The 18,790-nt window shown below is 38.9% G+C and overlaps 1 protein-coding gene across 3 annotated transcripts in view; it reads right to left on the reverse strand.

Annotated features, from left to right (window-relative positions):
- The window catches only part of CHCHD3 (coiled-coil-helix-coiled-coil-helix domain containing 3), a 278,293-nt gene that overhangs the window by 36,155 nt on the left and 223,348 nt on the right, over positions 1-18,790 (reverse strand). For all 3 annotated transcript variants that reach the window (XM_044246586.1, XM_044246584.1, XM_044246585.1), the window contains one exon: positions 17,769-17,839. In XM_044246586.1, coding sequence (XP_044102521.1) covers positions 17,769-17,839 — 71 coding nt within the window. The remainder of the gene's footprint in view (positions 1-17,768; positions 17,840-18,790) is intronic.

Here is an 18,790-nt window from a genome sequence, read left to right on the forward strand (position 1 = left end):
ATTTTATGGCATGAGGTACAAAGAGATGTATCATTAATAAGAACAGATCAGCTTTCTGAAGAACATGGCCAAAAGCCTAGCACTTAGATCTTTTTCAGATCTAGCCTTAATGCACTCTCTGGAGCAATGATCCTATTTTCTTTCTGTCATCAAGTTCTGAGTGTGTATTTTTCACCTGTCTTGTCGTCAGTTAGGAAAGGTGAAGATGTGTATACATTTTGGTTTTCAATTCTCCTATTAAATCAGCTTCTCAGTGCTTCAGTTTCCAAATGCTCCCAAAGAGGTATGGATTGACATTTCTGCCAAAGGACAATTTTTTGCTCTGTAGTCTTTCCCCAGAGTTAATGGAAAAAGTTCTACCACTAATCTTTTCAATTCACCTCTAGGGAATTACAAACCAGCAGCAAAAACTCTAAAGGTTGTGCCAAAATGTAATATTTTTAAATTACACAAGTCAAAAAAAACTGAAAATTTTCACAAAATGGGGTTTCCTTTTCTTAAAGAGAGAGAGAGACACACACTTGGGGAGGTCAGATTTAGATTCACACTGTAATAATACCTCTCAAGTTAGCTCTGCCAATTCTGCCAATATAGAAATTGATCCTGTAGAGCGCTGAGTGCCTACTATACGCCCGGAATTTTACCTATATTGTTCATCACCGTTTATAACAACCCACTGAGTTATTATAGCATATACATTTTCTACATCAGCAAAGAACAGCACAATGCCACATAGTGGGAAGGACCGCTCATGATGCAAACCGCCCATGTTACAGAAACAAAAGTACCACTTCCTAAAGATTTATATACAAATCTGTTTCACTGCAGTAAATACTTGTTTGTTTGTTTTTTGTTTTGTTTTTACTTGTCATAAAAACCAAATAATTTGAAACACAACCTGAGTGCCTGTCAATAGGGGATGGGCTCCATGAATTCTGATGGCTCAACACCATGGAATGATAAGCAGCTTTAAAAGAAGGAGTTGGAATTACAGGTGTTGACTGAGGAGGATATATGCATAACAAATGGAAGTTAAAGAAAATATATATGGCACAATATTTTTTTCAAACTCAAACAAAATCTATTTTTTACTAACATTTCTATGGATAGAGATGAATGTGGAAGGATGACAATCAAGCTGCAATTTCACATGATTTGCGTTTAGGGGTTAATCTGGGAGAGAGGAAAAAATTTCATTTGCCTTGTTACCAAAAAAAAAAAAAAAAAAGTACTACACCTTGGTAATTTTTAAAAACCCAATAGCATTTATCAATTTCATATTCTTTTCACTACACTGAGCCTCTAGGAAGGCTATCAAAAGGCAAAGGTTGATCACAAAATGCAATGGGAAGGAAAGTTTTTAAAATATTCACTTAATGATAATACTAGGATCTTACTAGGTAGACTAGCAATATAGGAGCTAATTTTCTGTATCTCAGGTGCATGCAAGCACAGTTAAGCATAAGGCAAAAATCATATACCCAGAGAGACCATATCTGAATATATAAACCATATAAAATTTGTTTTTAACACATTCTCTGCAACAACATGAAGAATTTGGTATCATATGAATTCTCAGGATGCCATTCAAAGAGTTCATGGCTAGGAATATTTTTAAAAGTTCACCATTCTATCACTTCAGTTAAAAGATGATCGCACAACATGGTCTGCAGGAACAGTGCTAAAATAAGGAACCAGCCTACTCGCTTTGGTGTTCCTTTATCTGAAATGTTCTTCCTCTGCTACAATGCTCTAGGAGTTCCCCACACAGCATCCCATGAACCAAATCTTTCTTGAATTCTCTCTTCCCTGTTTTTTTCAATCACAACTGCTCTCTCTTCCTTTGTCCCAATCTCTCAAAGCCCTGAACCTTGCTAAAGATCATTAATATGATGGGTTACTATGTGCTTATTTTTGGATATTAATAATGTTAAAATAATAGTAACTAAAAGGGTATGATAAGCTGCGATTATAATAAATACATGCATATGCACCAAACATTACACTTGTATATTAGATAGAAGATGTCTAGAAACAATGACCAACTCAAAAGGCATAATTCCACAGTGAGAATCATGGACACCAGAGAAGGGAGACGGAAAAATATTTTCAAGTAGGTAGAATTTTTTTGCTGAATCCTCAAACCTTTACCCCCCAGAGTTAATAACTTGTGGCCTCCTATTTCATCACATCTCCCTCCACATTCATCCCAACCACATCCAGCATCGGGTTCCTTCTTGATGGAAAGCTACTCTCCCTACCTTACAAAAATCTCAAAGTGAAAAGACCCAGCCTATACCAGTCATCTCTCCCTGTAATCCAGCTCCCCTTTCTTATTCCTAGAGCATTTCATTTGTACGTTTCTATTAGCAGTTACCATACTTTAATCACTTTTGTATTAACCTGTCTCCCCCATGTATTCTTCAAGTGTTCTGAAATCAGGGATCATGCCCTCTTCATCTCTCTATTTCCTGTTCATAAAAACCACCCGGAATGTACGTGATAGGAGACACTCAACGATTTTTCTTGAACAAATGTTATAGTTATGGTTTCCTTATGAGGTTTTGACACCTCAATAGCAGAGCTCATGGTCTCAACAGGTAGAAGACCTCTGAGGGCAGGAAATCAACTTGTACTTCCGTATTTCCAGCACCCACAGAGCACGGAGCATTGAAGACCCTCAATGGGTAGTTCCATTGATTTTAATGATGATTTAAATTCTCCAACGCAAAAATTGTCCTATTAATAATCTTTCAAAATAAATAGATGTCACTGAGCTCTGTGCTGGAGGAAGAATCTAAACAGTGGGGACAGTGTCTCAGAATACATGCACAGAAAGGAACTCTAGGACACGGGCATCCAGGATGCTGATCTGCTGGCAAAATCCAGTATCTCAAATTCACAGATTTCAAAAACACCCCCAAACCAAGACTCTCCTAACCAAGCCAAAACCATGGATTATTTCAGTAGTGACAACACGTTTGATTCCTGCTGCCTGTCAACTACCCAGGATATGTGAAAGCCGCACTGTACACCCGGCAATGTTATTTTCTTCTTTATATTAGCGTCTTTTGTACTGGAGAAAACACGGTCATGAAAAGAAAAGAAGCGGCTAATTATGAGCAGTGCCCAATGAGCTGTGATGGGAGGTGTTGGGAATGTGTATCAGGGAAGGCTGATGCGGAAAACAGCAGCATCTGGGCGTGCAGCTTGCAAAGTAATGAGACAGTGAGGAGGCGCTGGCCCTGGGCTTTGATCGCTTCATCTTGTTCAAGAGCTCTGCTGGGGCAACAAAGGTGAGAGGCACCGACCTCCTTCCCACAGCTTGCCCAGGCACAAAAAAGTAGTTAATGGATCAAGGACGGAGGCCCTTCTCTCTTCTGCTTCTCGCCAACACACCCCTGGTTTCAGAACCGATAGGAAGTGTCATGTCTGAACAGGTCTACAGTAATTGGCAATTCATTTTTCATCCGGAAAGCAGAAACAGGTGGACGCTACCTTCAAAATCCCCACCATCAACCACACAGAATGTGCCTCTCACGCAGGCAGCTTTGTTGAGATCTCTACCCGTGGCAGGCTGGTGGCCTTCAGAGTCTCCAGTAGGTGCGTATGTCTCACAAATAGGCATGTGTGTAATCTCAGCAGCACAAGGGAACAAAATGAAGAACAAATGGCAGTACGTTAAAAAAAAAAAAAAAAAAAAAAAAAAAATCCCACCACCCAACAGCAGCCCTTAATCTTTCTTGTGTTAATACCGTAATTGGCAAATAGCGGACTTCTTTGTACTTAAGATCCCTACAAAGAAGCATGTTTAACACACTGAAAAAGGACACGGGAGCCCTTGCAATGGAGTACAAAGCCAGATGGATCACGGCACAGTATTTCCTGCCAGATTCATCCAGAAACAGTAGCGGAGGTGACTCCTGAGAGGAGCCAAGAGCAAGAGCTCCCCGTAATGAGCGCATCGATCAACTTTCAAGGGACGCAGTTGATTACCAGCATTGAGACGTACACACTCACAAAAGGAACACGGCAATTTAACTGTTGGCCACTGAATGAGAAAGCACAGAAAACAGCTGAAGGCAGCCATGTGAGCAAGCTGGGGATGCTTGGCGACACTTGAACATGGGAACATGTGTGCTTTCGTTTCAACATGTAGGGAAGGGCCAAGATGCAAGCTTTTACAAGTTCTGAAGCATTTTGCCAGGACGTAATACATAGTATGAACAAACTGCTGCCTAAGATTATTATATTAAAAAAAGTACCAGTGTTACGGTATAAGTGTTTCATTTATAAATACGGCCTTCAAAATCCCTTCACCAAAGACAACTTTCAAAATGTAACCAGGTCTACCGACAAGACTCTCGGCTAATGAGAAAGAGAGAACGTGCTAGGCAAATGTAACTTAATAAGGAGGAAAAAAGACTGATTCTTAAGAAAATAAATAAATAAAGCAAGGTTTACTCCTGTCATCTTGAAAGCACTGAAATATACTGGATGAAAAAATATGATTATGGATACAATTAGTAATCAGAAATTTCTTAAGACTGATTAAATTGAAGAAACAACTTATTTTACCTCCGACAAATTATAATTAGAAGTTGGGCACTCCTAATATTTTGGGCACTTGTTTCCCTAGTTAAAATTAATTATCAATGAATTTAGGGTGTTTTAAATATAATTAGCATTTTTTTTAACAGGAGAAAAACTGAATTTAATAGGCTGTGTTTGGGGAAGCCATACCAACATAGAGATTACAAAGACAGTCTGGCAGAGTGAGGTATATATGTCATTGTGAACTAAGGAGAGATGGGTAGGGGTCTGGGTCTTCAAAGAAAAGAAATGCAATCTTCAGGAAGAACAAAACAGTAACTGTTCAGTAAACAGGTGTTTTCTGGGCCACTTAGAAACAGTGGGATATAGAGGACTTTCATGGTCTAGGCTATGTTCTTCTACCTGTGCACCAGACCCAGTTCACATGATAAAGTAGTTACCTCTGGTGATAGCTCTCTTCCTCAGGCAGACCTTCTATCAAAACTCTTTTTAGACAGCTGTCAGGGGAGGTAAAGAGTTTTCCTTGAATCTGCTGGGTCTTGATTGCTTTTTTAAAATTTTTTATTTTTATTTTATATTTTTTTTAAAGATTTCATTTTTTTTCAGTGTTTCAAAATTCATTGTTGATGCACCACACCCAGTGCTCCATGCAGTGTGTGCCTTCCATAATACCCACCACCAGGCTCACCCTACCCTCCACCCCCCATCCAAAACCCTCAGTTTGTTTCTCAAAGTCCACAGTCTCTCATGCTTCATCTCCCACTCTGATTTCCCCCAACTCACTTCTCCATCTCCCAGTGTCTTCCATGTTATTCCTTATGCTCCACAAGTAAAACCATATGATGATTGACTCTCTGCTAGACTTATTTCACTCAGCATAATCTCTTCCAGTCCCACCCAACTTGATATAAAAGTTGGATATTCATCCTTTCTGATGGAGGCATAATACTCCATTGTATATATGGACCACATCTTCTTTATCCACTCATCTGTTGAAGGGCATCTTGGTTCTTTCCACAGTTTGGTGACCGAGGCCATTGCTGCTATGAACACTGGGGTATACAGAGGGCCCTTTTTTTCACTACACCTGTATCTTTGGGATAAATAGTACAATTGCAAGGTCATAGGGTAGCTCTGTTTTTAATTTCTCAAGGAATTTCCACACTGTTTTCCAAAGTGGCTGCACCAACTTGCATTTCCACCAACAGTGGAAGAGGGTTCCCCTTTCTCCACACCCTCTCCAACACTTGTTTACTGTCTTGTTCATTTTGGCCATTCTAATTGGTGTAAGGTGGTATCTCATTGTGGTTTTCATTTGACTGTCCCCGATGGCTAATGACGATGAACATTTTTTCATGTGTCTGTTAGACATTTATATGTCTTCTTTGGAGAAGTGTCTGTTCATGTCTTCTGCCCATTTTTTGACATGATTATCTGTTTTGTGTGTGTTGAGTTTGAGGAATTCCTTATAGATCTTGGATATCAGCCCTTTGTCTGTAGTGTCATTTGTGAATATCTTCTCTCATTGTGTGGGTTGCCTCTTTGTTTTGTTGACTGTTTCCTTTGCTCTGCAGAAGCTTTTGATCTTGATGAAGCCCCAAAAGTTCATTTTTGCTTTTGTTTACTTTGCCTTTGGAGACATGTTTTGAAAGAAGTTGCTGGATGTGGAAAAGGTTACTGCCTATGTTCTCCTCTAGGATTTTGATAGATTCCTGACCTCACATACAGCAATTCATTAATGTGGCAGGATACAAAATCAATGTACAGAAATCAGTTGCTTTCTTATACACTAACAATGAAAAAAAAAGAAAGAGAAAATAGAGAATCGATTCCATTTACTAAAGCACCAAGAACCATAAGATCCCTGGTTAGGAATAAACCTAAGCAAAGAGGTAAAGGATCTGTACTTGAGGAACTACAGAACACTCATGAAAGAAATTGAAGAAGACCCAAAAAGATAGAAAGGCATTCCATGCTCATGGATCAGAAGAATAAACATTGTTAAGATCTATACTGCCTAGAGCATTCTATAATTTCAACATCATCCTGAATCAAATTCCATTGGCGTTTTTCAAAGAGCTGGAACAAACAATCCTAAAATGTGTATGGAACCAGAAGAGACCCTGAATTGCTAAGGAAATGTTGAAAAAGAAAAACAAATCTGGGGGTATCACTTTGCCTGATTTCAAGCTTTACTACAAAGCTGTGATCACCAAGACAGCATGGTACTGGCACAAAAACAGACACAGAGACCAGTGGAACAGAATAGAGAGCCCAGATATGGACCTGCAACTCTGTGGTCAACTAATTTTTGACAAAACAGGAAATAATATACAGTGTAAAAAGACAGTCTCTTCAATAAATGGTGCTGGGAAAACTGGACAGCTATGTGTAGAAGAATGAAAATCGACCATTCTCTTACACTATACACAAAGATACTCGAAATAATTAGCATTCTTTTTAAAAAGCACCTATCTTAATTGTTCATATTGTAGTAAAAATTGTATATGTCTGTATAATATTATCCAGAAAACAAATACTTCCAGTGCCTCAGAAGGTTTGTGTCTCTTTCCAATCAAATTGCCCTCTCTCCCCATTAACTGTTCTGATGTCTGTCAGTACAGACTAATTTCTCCTATTTTTGAACTTCATCTGTAGAATCAAATAAGTGGAAGCACATAGTATTATTCTGTGTTTGGCTTCTTTTTGCTTAACAAGTTTCTCAGATTCATCCATGTTATTACATGTATCAATTTGAGGGTTTTTTTTGTTTGTTTTTTTTTAAACTCCTGAAGAGGATTCTATTCTACTGTGTGAATATACCACAATTGGTTTATCCATTCTCTGGACCATTTGGGCTGTTTCTAGTTTTTGACTACTATGAAAAGCCTGATACAAATATATGTGTACAATTACTTTTGTGGATGTCTGTTTTCTTTCCTCTGGGATAAATACCTAAAACTAGAATTGCTGAGTCATAGAGCAAATGTATGTTTAAATTTATAAGAAACTGACGAACTTTTCCCAAAGTGGCTCCCATTTTAGAACTCCACTAGCAAAGGATGAAAATTCTGGCTTCTCCACATCCTTTCAAACAATTAGTAGTCAGTCCTTACAGTTTCTAGCATTCCAACATTTTAAATTCACATTTTCCTAATAACTAAAGATGTTATTAGCACTTTTCATGGCTAATGACCATTCTTATATCTTCCTTTGAAGTATCTGTTCAAATCTTTTCCCCATTTAAAAAATTTTCTTAATGGTGTCCTTCAATGAACACAAGTTTTAAATTATGCTAAGGACCAAGTTATCAACTTTTGTATTTTGTTTGCTTATGTCTTAAGAAAATTTGAAAGAGCCAGCAATGAGAATCCTTAATAAACTGAAACCATGAGACATTGCATGATAAATTATAATTTCAAATGAACTATGGAAATGTGTATTTAAGCACAATTATCCTAGAAGGTGTTTTCAATCTTACTACCATGGTTTTATCTCATGCATGGTGAAAGGGCAACCTCAGACAGCTGTAATTATCTGGTTAGAGGCAGGAAGGCCTGATAGTGTTTGGAGCAGGCTTACCAAGCTGTAGAGCAATAAAACATAAATGGATCTTACAATATGGCTGAACCTATACAACTTCCCAGAGACCATTCTGACAGCTATCGTTTTTATGTGTAGATAACGGCTGTGATGCAATTTTTAACCATGCTCATGTCTTTAAGATGGTTAACTCTGTAACCTTGACAAAAGGAGAGAAGGAAAAATCTACGTCCCAGAACTCTTCCTGAACATTTTAAAATGTGGCAGGTCAGTCAGACAATAATTAACTCTAATTGACCCTCCTTACAAGCTTTTCTCCTTTCTACCTACAGCTGAGTGGCACTCAAAAAGCATAAGAACTTTTTCTCATCTTTAAAAACATCAAAGGAAAATCAAAAATTATTTTCTACTGGATCTTTAAAATGTAAAGGAACTTTAGGCAGAACGAGCAAGAGGAAAAACTTCCTAGTCCCAGTTAGAAATAGCCTTTGGGAACTCTGGGCTGTACGTTTAGTTAATGACTCAAATAAGCAAGGACCAGTAAAGAAATTCCAAAATCCCATGCACTCCAGAACCCCAAATTTCTCATTTTAAATACTATGGTACAAGGCAAGAAACAAGCTATCATTCGGGCAGACTCTCCATTTATCTAACAGTGTGCAATTAATATTTCATATAACCATGTAAGGTATGCTAGATTCTTAATGGACTGTATTGATTAAGGATGAAAGTTCAATGCTAATGTACTTTTAGGGGAAAACAGAACAATTTGTTATTTCACATGGAACAAATCAGGAATTCAGGAGCTCACGGTCACAAACCTAAGGGCCACAAGAAGACTGATCAGGATCATTTCCATACAACATCCATAAAGAGATTAAAGTAAAAAGAACGCCCAGAGCAAACCAAACCAACCCTCACTACCATAGCTGGGACAGAGACAAGAAAGAGTTCCAGGTCCTGGATAGGATGGGGCTAATTGGACTGGACCTTTGTCAGCTTCTGTCACCACTCAAGGGTCCTTTACCTACTTACGCTGACGTGAGGAGGAAGTGGCTGCGGTAACCTCTTGACCTTGTCACCAACTGCAGATGTTCATGTGATGGCTGCAGTCTATGTCCTTTTTTGTGAAACAGACTGTACTGTCTTTGGTTTACACTCTTGCACCTGCCCTTTGGGGTCCTATATTCCAACCAACGTTGCCACCCTGCCCCACCCCTTTCTGTACTCACCTCTGGATTGAGGGGAAGGCTGCGAAGGGAAGTTTAGGAAGCAGAGAAAAAGTACAAACAAAAAGCTAACTCCCACGTCGTGTTAATGTTTCTTGCCATTTACTTCTGTTCCCTCAGATGATAGTGCAAAGATTAAATATAGATATCCAAACCAAGGCACAAAAAGAAACTAACTCAGATCTGATTAGAAGCAGATCTGATTAGAAGCTCTGATCTTAAAGCAGTTTCAAAAAAAAGCATTAATCACCCAAGGTTTCTTCAACAATCTAACCAATTTTAAATGCCTATTATATGAAACATTGTCAAACACTGTTGTGTTCCAAAGCAGATCTCACTTTACTTGGGACTTGTCTGTGGCTGGAGCTGGGTAGGATGTGGAGGATGGAAAGGGAGACGGACTCATACACTGACAGGTGCCAGACTACCCAGCACATAACCCTGAGGAAGAACTGAAAGGCTGCCAACAGCATCCAGAACATACTTAAAATGGCGGCCAGTGTCTTAGAACTGAGTGAAACAACCATTTACAACCATTTTTAGATGAGGCTCAATGACAACTTTCTTTTCTTTTTCAACTTTTAAAACCTTCTCAGCTTGGATGCCCTAAAGAGAGTGGCGGTTATAATTTACATTCTACAGATGGAAGAGACAAGCCAGAGAGGTAATAAATAACCTGCCCGAGGAATTAGTTGTTCTAAATAACCAAGGCGATGTTTCAGCCAAATGTATAATTGCCATTAGCTTTATATACAAAGTATATCCTTCAGCTCATAAACATTGTTTCTCAATTTCAGAATTCAAATCCTCCGCCAGCAACACACTGACAAACTCTACAGGGTTTGAGATGCCAGTTGACATAGGTGACTATTTTTTAGAAAAACAATAAATAACCTTAAACTTCTAAATACGCTATCGAAACCAAGTTTACACACAAAGGGTACAGGTATTTATTTACTTTATCTAGAATTTTGCCTCTTCTTCAGTTACTAAATCTCTTACTATGAATAATCAAGATGTTACTTGGCTCCGAGGACCTTAGGGGATAAAATGTCACCACTGCAGCTGCGATGCTTCCTGCTCTCAGCCTTTCAAATTAAAAAAAGGGGAAGGAGGGCCCAGTACAAATGCAGAATTTAATTAGTTAGTAAAAGCCCAAATCCTTGCTCAAAGCCCTGTTCTTCCTGCAATATCGCATTCTTTTCTTCTTGTGTAAACTTTTCATTATGAAGGAGACATCTTTATAATACAATAACTCTCGTTATAATGTAACTGCTGGTAACGTAACTCCTGCATTAGACAAGACAGCATGTTCAAGTAATGTTGTTTTAATACAATTTGTGTTCAGCAGAAACCAAGTCAACTTGGTCATTTAGAATTTGATCAATGTGAATTAGTGTCTTACTGAGATAAACCATTTGATCATTTAGAAATTGATCAATGAGAATCAGAGATAAAACATTTATCATGTATATTTGGCCTATAGAGCCATTCACGCGGCACTAAAGTAGGTTATAAGCAGACATTAGTATGTGTTAGAGACGATGTGCAGGGTACCTGTCAGCTGCGGATACAAATACATGTACAACAGTATATAATTTTAATCCTTTTGATAAGGCAAGTTATTCAAAAAGGCAGCTGGAGTCCCCGAAAAATTGCTGGAGGTCCACTTTGGAGAAACCAGAAAGAGAAGCACAGCAGAACTGAACAGCGCAAGCTTTTGAAGTAAGTTTTAATTAAAAGGAAAAGGTAAGTAACATAAATTTAGTTGGCCACACTTCTGGAAAAGTTTTGAGACTATTAATCAGAGTAAACTTTGTACCTGCAGTACAATGAGTTCTATTAATCTAATATTTCCAAACCGAAGTCACATTGACATTCCAGCGCACCGGCTTATGCATCTAACAGAATTATAAATTTGCCAGTCAAAACCTTATTTAATTATTTTACAGCCAATTAAGCAGGATCTTTAAACACTGTTGCTTAAAACTGTCCATGATCCCGTGTGTAATTACAGAGAACACGAGAAACACCTGCTGATACCAGTGGCGTGTCATCCTCAGCTTCACGAACTCATCTGCAGTAGAGCTGTTAAAACCAGCCACCCAGAAGAGAAACAAAACACAGGACTGCCGGTGAAAAGGAGCAGATCTGCCACCCCAAGACACATCTGGCCTAAGGATTATTTTTGGTTGATGATTTTTTTACTTAACCGCCAACACATGAGCAGCTCTCCAAACCAAACAGAAGTGACCCTTTCGAGGGAGACGCGGACACGTCTCAAGGAATCCTGCACCGGCAGGGGCGGCTCTCCTGTGGTATCGGGAGAGGGCACAACCCACCTCCAGAAACTCTCATCAGTGGGGAAGACGACGACTGGAGTCTGCATAACAGCCGTCCCCTTGCTTACGGCGCTCCCATAAGTGATTCCGTATCTCCCACATCTTTTGTCTTTTGCTGAAGGTGCCCTTTAAGGTGGATGGTTCTGGCCCTTTTGGAGAGTTTCTCACTTTCTCCAGGTCTCTCTCATGTATACATGTTACTACATTCTGAGCTGTTTTCTCCTGTTAATTGGTTTTATATTAGTTTAATTATTCGATCAGCCAAAGAACCTAGACCAAGTTTAGGATAACTTTTCCATCCCTACATCGGCCAAAGTGAAAAACCTAATAAAACCAAAAATATTTTAAGTTAAAGCATTTTACAATGAACGAAATTTTGAATATATGGTAATACTTATAAAATCCACTTTATCTCTAAGAGTTTTGCCTAGCATTCCTCAGATACTCTAAAATCACCTAAACTACTTCCACAGGGTAACTAATCTTTTAATTCCTTGTAAGATAACCCAGGCTTCTTCCATGAGCCCAAATTTATAAGTCAGGTTTCAACAACTTCGTTCAAGGATAAAAGTGAAAACCCTTATAAAGTCGGGCACACAAAGGAGTATTACGAATATTCACATACAATCTCACAAAACTGGAGTCCTTCACAAGTGCCTCGTCCTTCATCAAAACTGGTGACAAGCTGAAATGTTACACATCTAACGAGAGGATCCTCAAAATATTTTGAACAGACCTATGTCGCTTCCCACATTCACACTTTCTCCTTTATGGAAGGTGGAACCGGGCTACTTAGTTATCTACGATGGCATGGGAAAGAATTATCAATTGTCTTCAAAATGCTTTTCCTTTGTTTGATACTGCACTGTCTTCATGAGGTTTCCCTTGCTTTCAGAATATTCTACATTTCTTTGATATGTGCTTAATATTGATTTTTATATTAAATAAAAACTTGTATGTACAAAACACCCTGGTAATAACGCTTCCTTTTTGCACATGTGGGACCCAGGCTCTAATTCCCCGAGGAGATGTGGTTCTGAGAGGGACCCAGAGATAGAGGTCCTCTCCCTCCTCTAGCCCCATGGCTTCATCCCCTGTCTTTGGCTGGGCTGGGATAAGAACCCAGAGGATAAGAACTCTTTCTGTTGCTTTTGTTTGTTTGTTTTCAGAGGAGGGTTTAACATCATGTAGATTTTATCTGGAAACAAATACAGAAATTTCTCTTCTGCTGCAAAGTTGTATAACTTGAGTTGGACATAATAATAAAATAACATTACCACAATATATATATTATATATATATAGTATATATAGAACAATAAAAACAATAAAATCAAATACTCACTGGGCATTTATCTTATGCTAGACCTATGCTAAGTACCATCAATGTGCCATTTAATATAGTATTTTTTTAAATTAATTACCTATCAGGTGGAGAATAAGGATTAACACGAGGCATAATTCTCAGTATGCTGAGCTAACGTGACATGGCCCCAGCACCATCAAACTAAGAACTAGCACCATAAATTGCTCTATTTAACAGATAATAACAAGGAGTGATAAAAAGCAGTTGGAACCGTTAACAGTGACTGGTTCTAGTCGGACTGGGAAAAGCAAAGGTTCTCTCTTAAATAAAAGCTAGATATAAAAAAAAAATTGCTGGATTTGCTGAGTGATTTGGATTTTATAGCTAAAATGTTAAAGCTATTGTGGGGTAAGAGCTCTTGTAGGAAAATAAACAGCATACATTCTTAATTCCCAAACTGCTTAATTCCTACTGAAAAAAATGTAAATAGTATTTTTAATAACTTATTAGGGATACAATTATCCCATGACAGTAGAACTTAGAATTTTTCAAAAGCGACTTTAAAATTCTGTCTTCGTCCTGCTCTCTGATGGACTCCGAGGTCCACACTGGTAAGATCCTACCTGTTTCTTCATGGCTGTATATTCAGAACTCAGAGGGCATGTCACAGAGGAGCTCTCTGAATAAATGGCGTGTTGATTAAATAGGGGGAAAAATTCCATTAAATCTAAAGTGTTTTAATGGTTTCCTGCCAAAACTATAAACTGAAGGGCTGAAGTGTGAGTTAATATTTAAGCATCCCTAAAATAATTCCATTAAGCTATCCTGGCAGGATGGATCCTTGCGACTGGTGTTTATCATGTGTGGCTTCAAATGCTCTTAGCTTTCTTTCTCTTTACAATGATTTTGTGTGAACCCCTATTAGGTGTATAATATTGCCCTTGAAATTGCAATTTAAAAAGCTGCCATCTCCTGTAACCAAGAGGCACCCACATGAAATCTTCCATCAGATAAAATTAACTAAATCCTCCTCAAAGTCCCTCCGAGCTGTTGTCTGAGGGGGACCACTGAGATCAGCTCTGTCATGAAATGAAAAGGAGATAGTATACTGCCTTGTAAAAGATTAAAGCTGTCATGGTTACCTGGGATGATCAAATCTGTAAGGAGAAACAAAGTTCCACTGAGCGATTTCAGGGCCTTCAAAGATGCGAAGCACCTCTGAGAGCCAAGGCACTATCACTTTCTAGGTGTGAAGCCAACAAACTTACTGCAAATCAAATATACAGTGCCTAGGAAGCTTGGTCTAGCAGATAGTGCCAAATAATAATAATAATAATAATAATAATATAATTAAAGTCACTTGAAAAGCTAGCTCTTAAAATTCTCCCACAGAATATAAAAACCTGGAGTTCTGTTTGTACTACACTTAGCCAAATTACAAAGTCTGAGGGCACAGACATCATCTGCCAGTTCAAGGAGTTCCCAAAGCCACTCTCACCTTTAATGATTCACCAAAAGGACTCAGAGAACTCATAGAAAGCTATTAAACTCATAAGTATGGCTTATTATGGGAAATGATAAGGAGAATCAGCCAAATGAAGAGATATATAGGACAGAGTCTGGGAGAGCTTCAGATGCAAAGTTTCCACTGTCCTCAAGATGTTCTATTCTCCCGGCAGCAACCTTTAACAATATATGCACAGAGTATTATCAACGGGACAAGCCTACACAAATTCCAGTGCCCAGGGTTTCACTGGGGCCTCATTATATGGGCTTGACTAACTGCCCATGTTGCTCAGCTCAATTCAGTTGCCGGCATCACCTCCCCAGAGGCTGGGCTGATACCACATGGCCCAAAGGGCCCATCACGACTAACGAGACACTTCTATCGCTCGGGAAATTCCAAGGGCCGAGAGGTTACCTCTCCTAGAAGATGAGTATAAAGGCCAGACCTCCCTTTGGGAAAGGCCAAATTCTCTACGATACGAGGTGAGAGTAGAATTAATAAAGAGAAATATCTTTTAAAGGTAAAGAGAGATGAAGCTACCGAGGCTCTGATTAAAACGAAGTCTAGCGGCGCCCGGGTGGCTCACTTGTTAAGTGTCTGCCTTTGGCTCAGGTCATGATCTCAGGGTCCTCGGCTCGAGCCCAATATCAGACTCTTTGCTCAGCGGGGGTCTGTTTCTCCCTCTCACTCTCCTTCTCTGCGCGCTCTCTCTCTCTCTGTTCTCCCTCTCTCTCGCAAATAAATAAAATCTTTAAAAATAAATATATAAAACAAAGTCTAACCTATAGCTCCATGTAGTCTTGGAGAGCGTAAGCCAGCAGGACACTTGGCTTTGTGTCCCATGCACCCTCTCACTTGCCAGCAGGCTAGCCCAGGTTGAAGGACATGGCAGGTGCACGGGGCTTTCAGAAGAATGATTCTTTTCATCTCAAACCAGACTTAACTCTTTAAAAATCCAGCCTCCACCAATTTTCCAATCTGTTAAACCTCTATTTCTGGTCCCCGCCACCCCCTTGCCTCTCTGTCCAGGTGTTATGGGCTGAATTGGACTTCCCCCTCCCAAATTCGGATGTTGAAGATCTAATGACTGGTATCAGAAAGTGTATTTGGACAAAGGGCTCCAAAGAGATAATTACATTAAAATGAAGTGGGTGGCTCAGTGGGTTGAGCCGCTGCCTTCGGCTCGGGTCATGGTCTCGGGGTCCTGGGATCGAGTCCCACATCGGGCTCTCTGCTCAGCAAGGAGCCTGCTTCCCTCTCTCTCTTTCTCTGCCTGCCTCTCTGTCTACTTGTGATCTCTCTCTGTCAAATAAATCAATTAAAAAAAAAATGAAGTCATCATGGTGAGCCCTAATCCAATGTGATTCATAAGAAAAGGAGATTAAAACACAGATGCAGAGGGGCTGACACTGTGAAGACACAGGGAGAAGACGGCCGCCCGCAAGCCTAGCGGAGAGGCCTCAGGAGAAGCCGACCCCGCTGGCTTGCTGATCACGGACTGCTGGCCTCCAGAACTGCGAGTGGTTTCTGTTAGATCACTCGATCTGCGGGACTCTGTCAGGCAGCCCTAGCCAACAAATGCACTGGTATTTGCCAACTCCTATCTAATCTTTCAATGACTTGTTTGTACCCATCTCTTCCTTTTCTCTGTTGCTTACAGAGTCCTCTCATGTAGTACCACTGCTGTTTCTCATGCCTCCGATCGAGACTCACACCCGCTGTCAGATTAATATTACTCAAGGTCAGAAATCAGGGCATTTACCTGGTCAAAGACCTTACAAAAACTTCTTACTAAATGAAGACCAGCTTCTTAGTTAATGATGACCCCTACTAACCTTTTCATCTCTGTCTTGCACAAGTCCCTCTGAATCGAACCACTGATCTGAACTGATTTCTCACCCACCAATTAGACAGTGTAATTTTCCTTCTGAATACTTTTCCTTTCCATCCACTCAGTACTCCTCTTCTAGCCTCAATTACATTAGTATCTTCTTTATGAGAACTTCACAGATCATCCTAGTCAGAATTGATCTCCTTCGATTTACCTTAAAATTGTTATTTGAAGAGCTATTCTCTTACAATGAAGAAATACCCAGGGTGCCAAGTCAAAAATTCTCATGAGAAAAGAAAAAAAAGTTAATGAATGCTACTTTATCATTAGGGAGAAAAGATAAAAAGATAACTAAAAATACATATGTAAAGTACATATTTTAAAATCAAGTCCATACCCAATTTTATACCTAAATACTTAAGACAGCACATTAACCTTTAAGAATGAGATCTGTGGCCCATCCTCAGAAGGACTTTCCCTATTGCCCCTAAAAAGAGAATTCACTAACAAAGACTGGAGGTCTGTTTAACTACAACTCAAACAATCTTTAAATTAAAAAAAAAAACAACAACACATTTTTAAAAAAAAAAAAATCAACATTAAAAGAACACTAATATCCATTACCATACAAATTGTACTACAGCAGAAAGTAATAACATTACACCTTAGGGTTTAATCATTTTATCAAATGCTTATAAACATGCACCAGGAAGGAGGTCAGAGCCCAGTGTGATCTTTCAACTAAACCTGTCACAACACCTTTTTTTGCTTCGCTAATTTGCACATGTGCTACTAACAGCGGTTACACAATAGAACTATTTATACGCTCAGGAAAATTCTGAATGATGTCTTCTTACCTATCGTGAGAACTGGCAGCAAAGGGAAAGTACAGGGCTATGGGTCATGGACACTTTGATCCATCAATTACAGAACATTCATTTAAACATTCCAAGGATTAACAGAGGCAGCAATTTAACATCACCTTCATAATCAAGTGCAAGGTAAAGTCTGTGATTTAAATGCTTTCAAGGTACATATGAAGAAATGAAAACAGCTTAAACATGAGAAAAGTGGTACTCAAATTTGGACATGCCCATCATTTTATTACATAAAGTTGAATGCTCTCTCTGTTTCTGTTATTAATAGCAATTTCACATCACCTTCATAATCAAGGGCAGCCTATCTTAGGTAGTATGATTCCAAATGAAAATTCTATTACCATTGCTTTCAATTTTCCCTTACTTCATAAAATTAAGTTGCAATAAGCTTTCAACAAAGGCTCTTTCCTTGTGTTTGAATTCCACCAACAGCAGATAACATGGATACACCCTGTCCTTCCAAATACGCTTCCAAGTATTCCAGAGGGCTAGGCAACAAATTATCTTCTGTGCAAAAAGTGATAAAGTTGTACTTGCATCTTGTCAAGAACAGTAACTGTAACAGTGTTCAAAACTTACTTGAACTTTGCTTCCACCTCTTCAGCTGCTTTCTGATACTGTTCAGTGGTGACTTTGTAGAACTCTGAGCTCTGTGGACAAAGATTGATAGTATAGTTTTCACTGTCCAAGAGGACAAAACGTGTGCAGGACTTACAATTACAAACAATACGTAAAATCTGTTCAGCCATTCAAGCAAAAGGACAAAGACTTCTTGCATAAGTGGCATAGATACTTCTAAAAATGCAAGAAAAGGTATCCATTTAAATAATAGTGTACCTGCTGGCATACAAGTTATAATTAAAATAAACTTTCAGAGTTAAAAATGCATCATTATTTGATCCCATGAGAAAATTCTTAACATATTTCACCTATTATTCCAATGTTCTACTTAGGCTATTCAAGGTATTTTTTTGTTTTTGTTTTTGTTTTTTTTTAAACACAGTACTTTTGCCCTCAAGACAGATTCTTTATGGAGGAGAATGAGTTCTATCTAGCGCCTCCCTATGACCACAAGAACATCAACATTTATAACAAATTTGTCACTAAGAACAGATGAAGGATTTAGGTGATTTCTACAACAAAAAAGGAAAAACGTTCCCACTATTACATAAATGAACACACAAGCAACATAAATCAAGTTGCAATAGGAAAGTAATGCCTTTCCTGATGCAGGAAAATTTAAAACTGTCTGTTCTGGCTGGCTCCTTTGAAACCTGTTTTGCTGTAGGAGGTGGCCTAAATGACCCCGGCACCTTTAGACTCAATGAAATATCCTGCAAAATGTGTCCCAGTACAAAAGAACACTACACAATACAGCGGTCTATTGTGCACCTTCAATCCCTAATCACTCAGGTTTCACATGCATGACTTGAAGTAGTTTATTTTTTAATAAATCATTGTTGGTTGGAGAGAAAATGAAAATGAAATCCTCTTCACACCAGTGACCCCTTTGCATTTAACAATCTGGGTTGCCCAATGACAGTCACATCCAGGTTTGCTGGATATAGATAAAATCAATAGGTATGTGATTAGACAGCAGA

This window comes from Neovison vison, chromosome 4 (genome assembly GCF_020171115.1).
Source record: "Neovison vison isolate M4711 chromosome 4, ASM_NN_V1, whole genome shotgun sequence".
NCBI lineage: Eukaryota > Metazoa > Chordata > Mammalia > Carnivora > Mustelidae > Neogale > Neogale vison.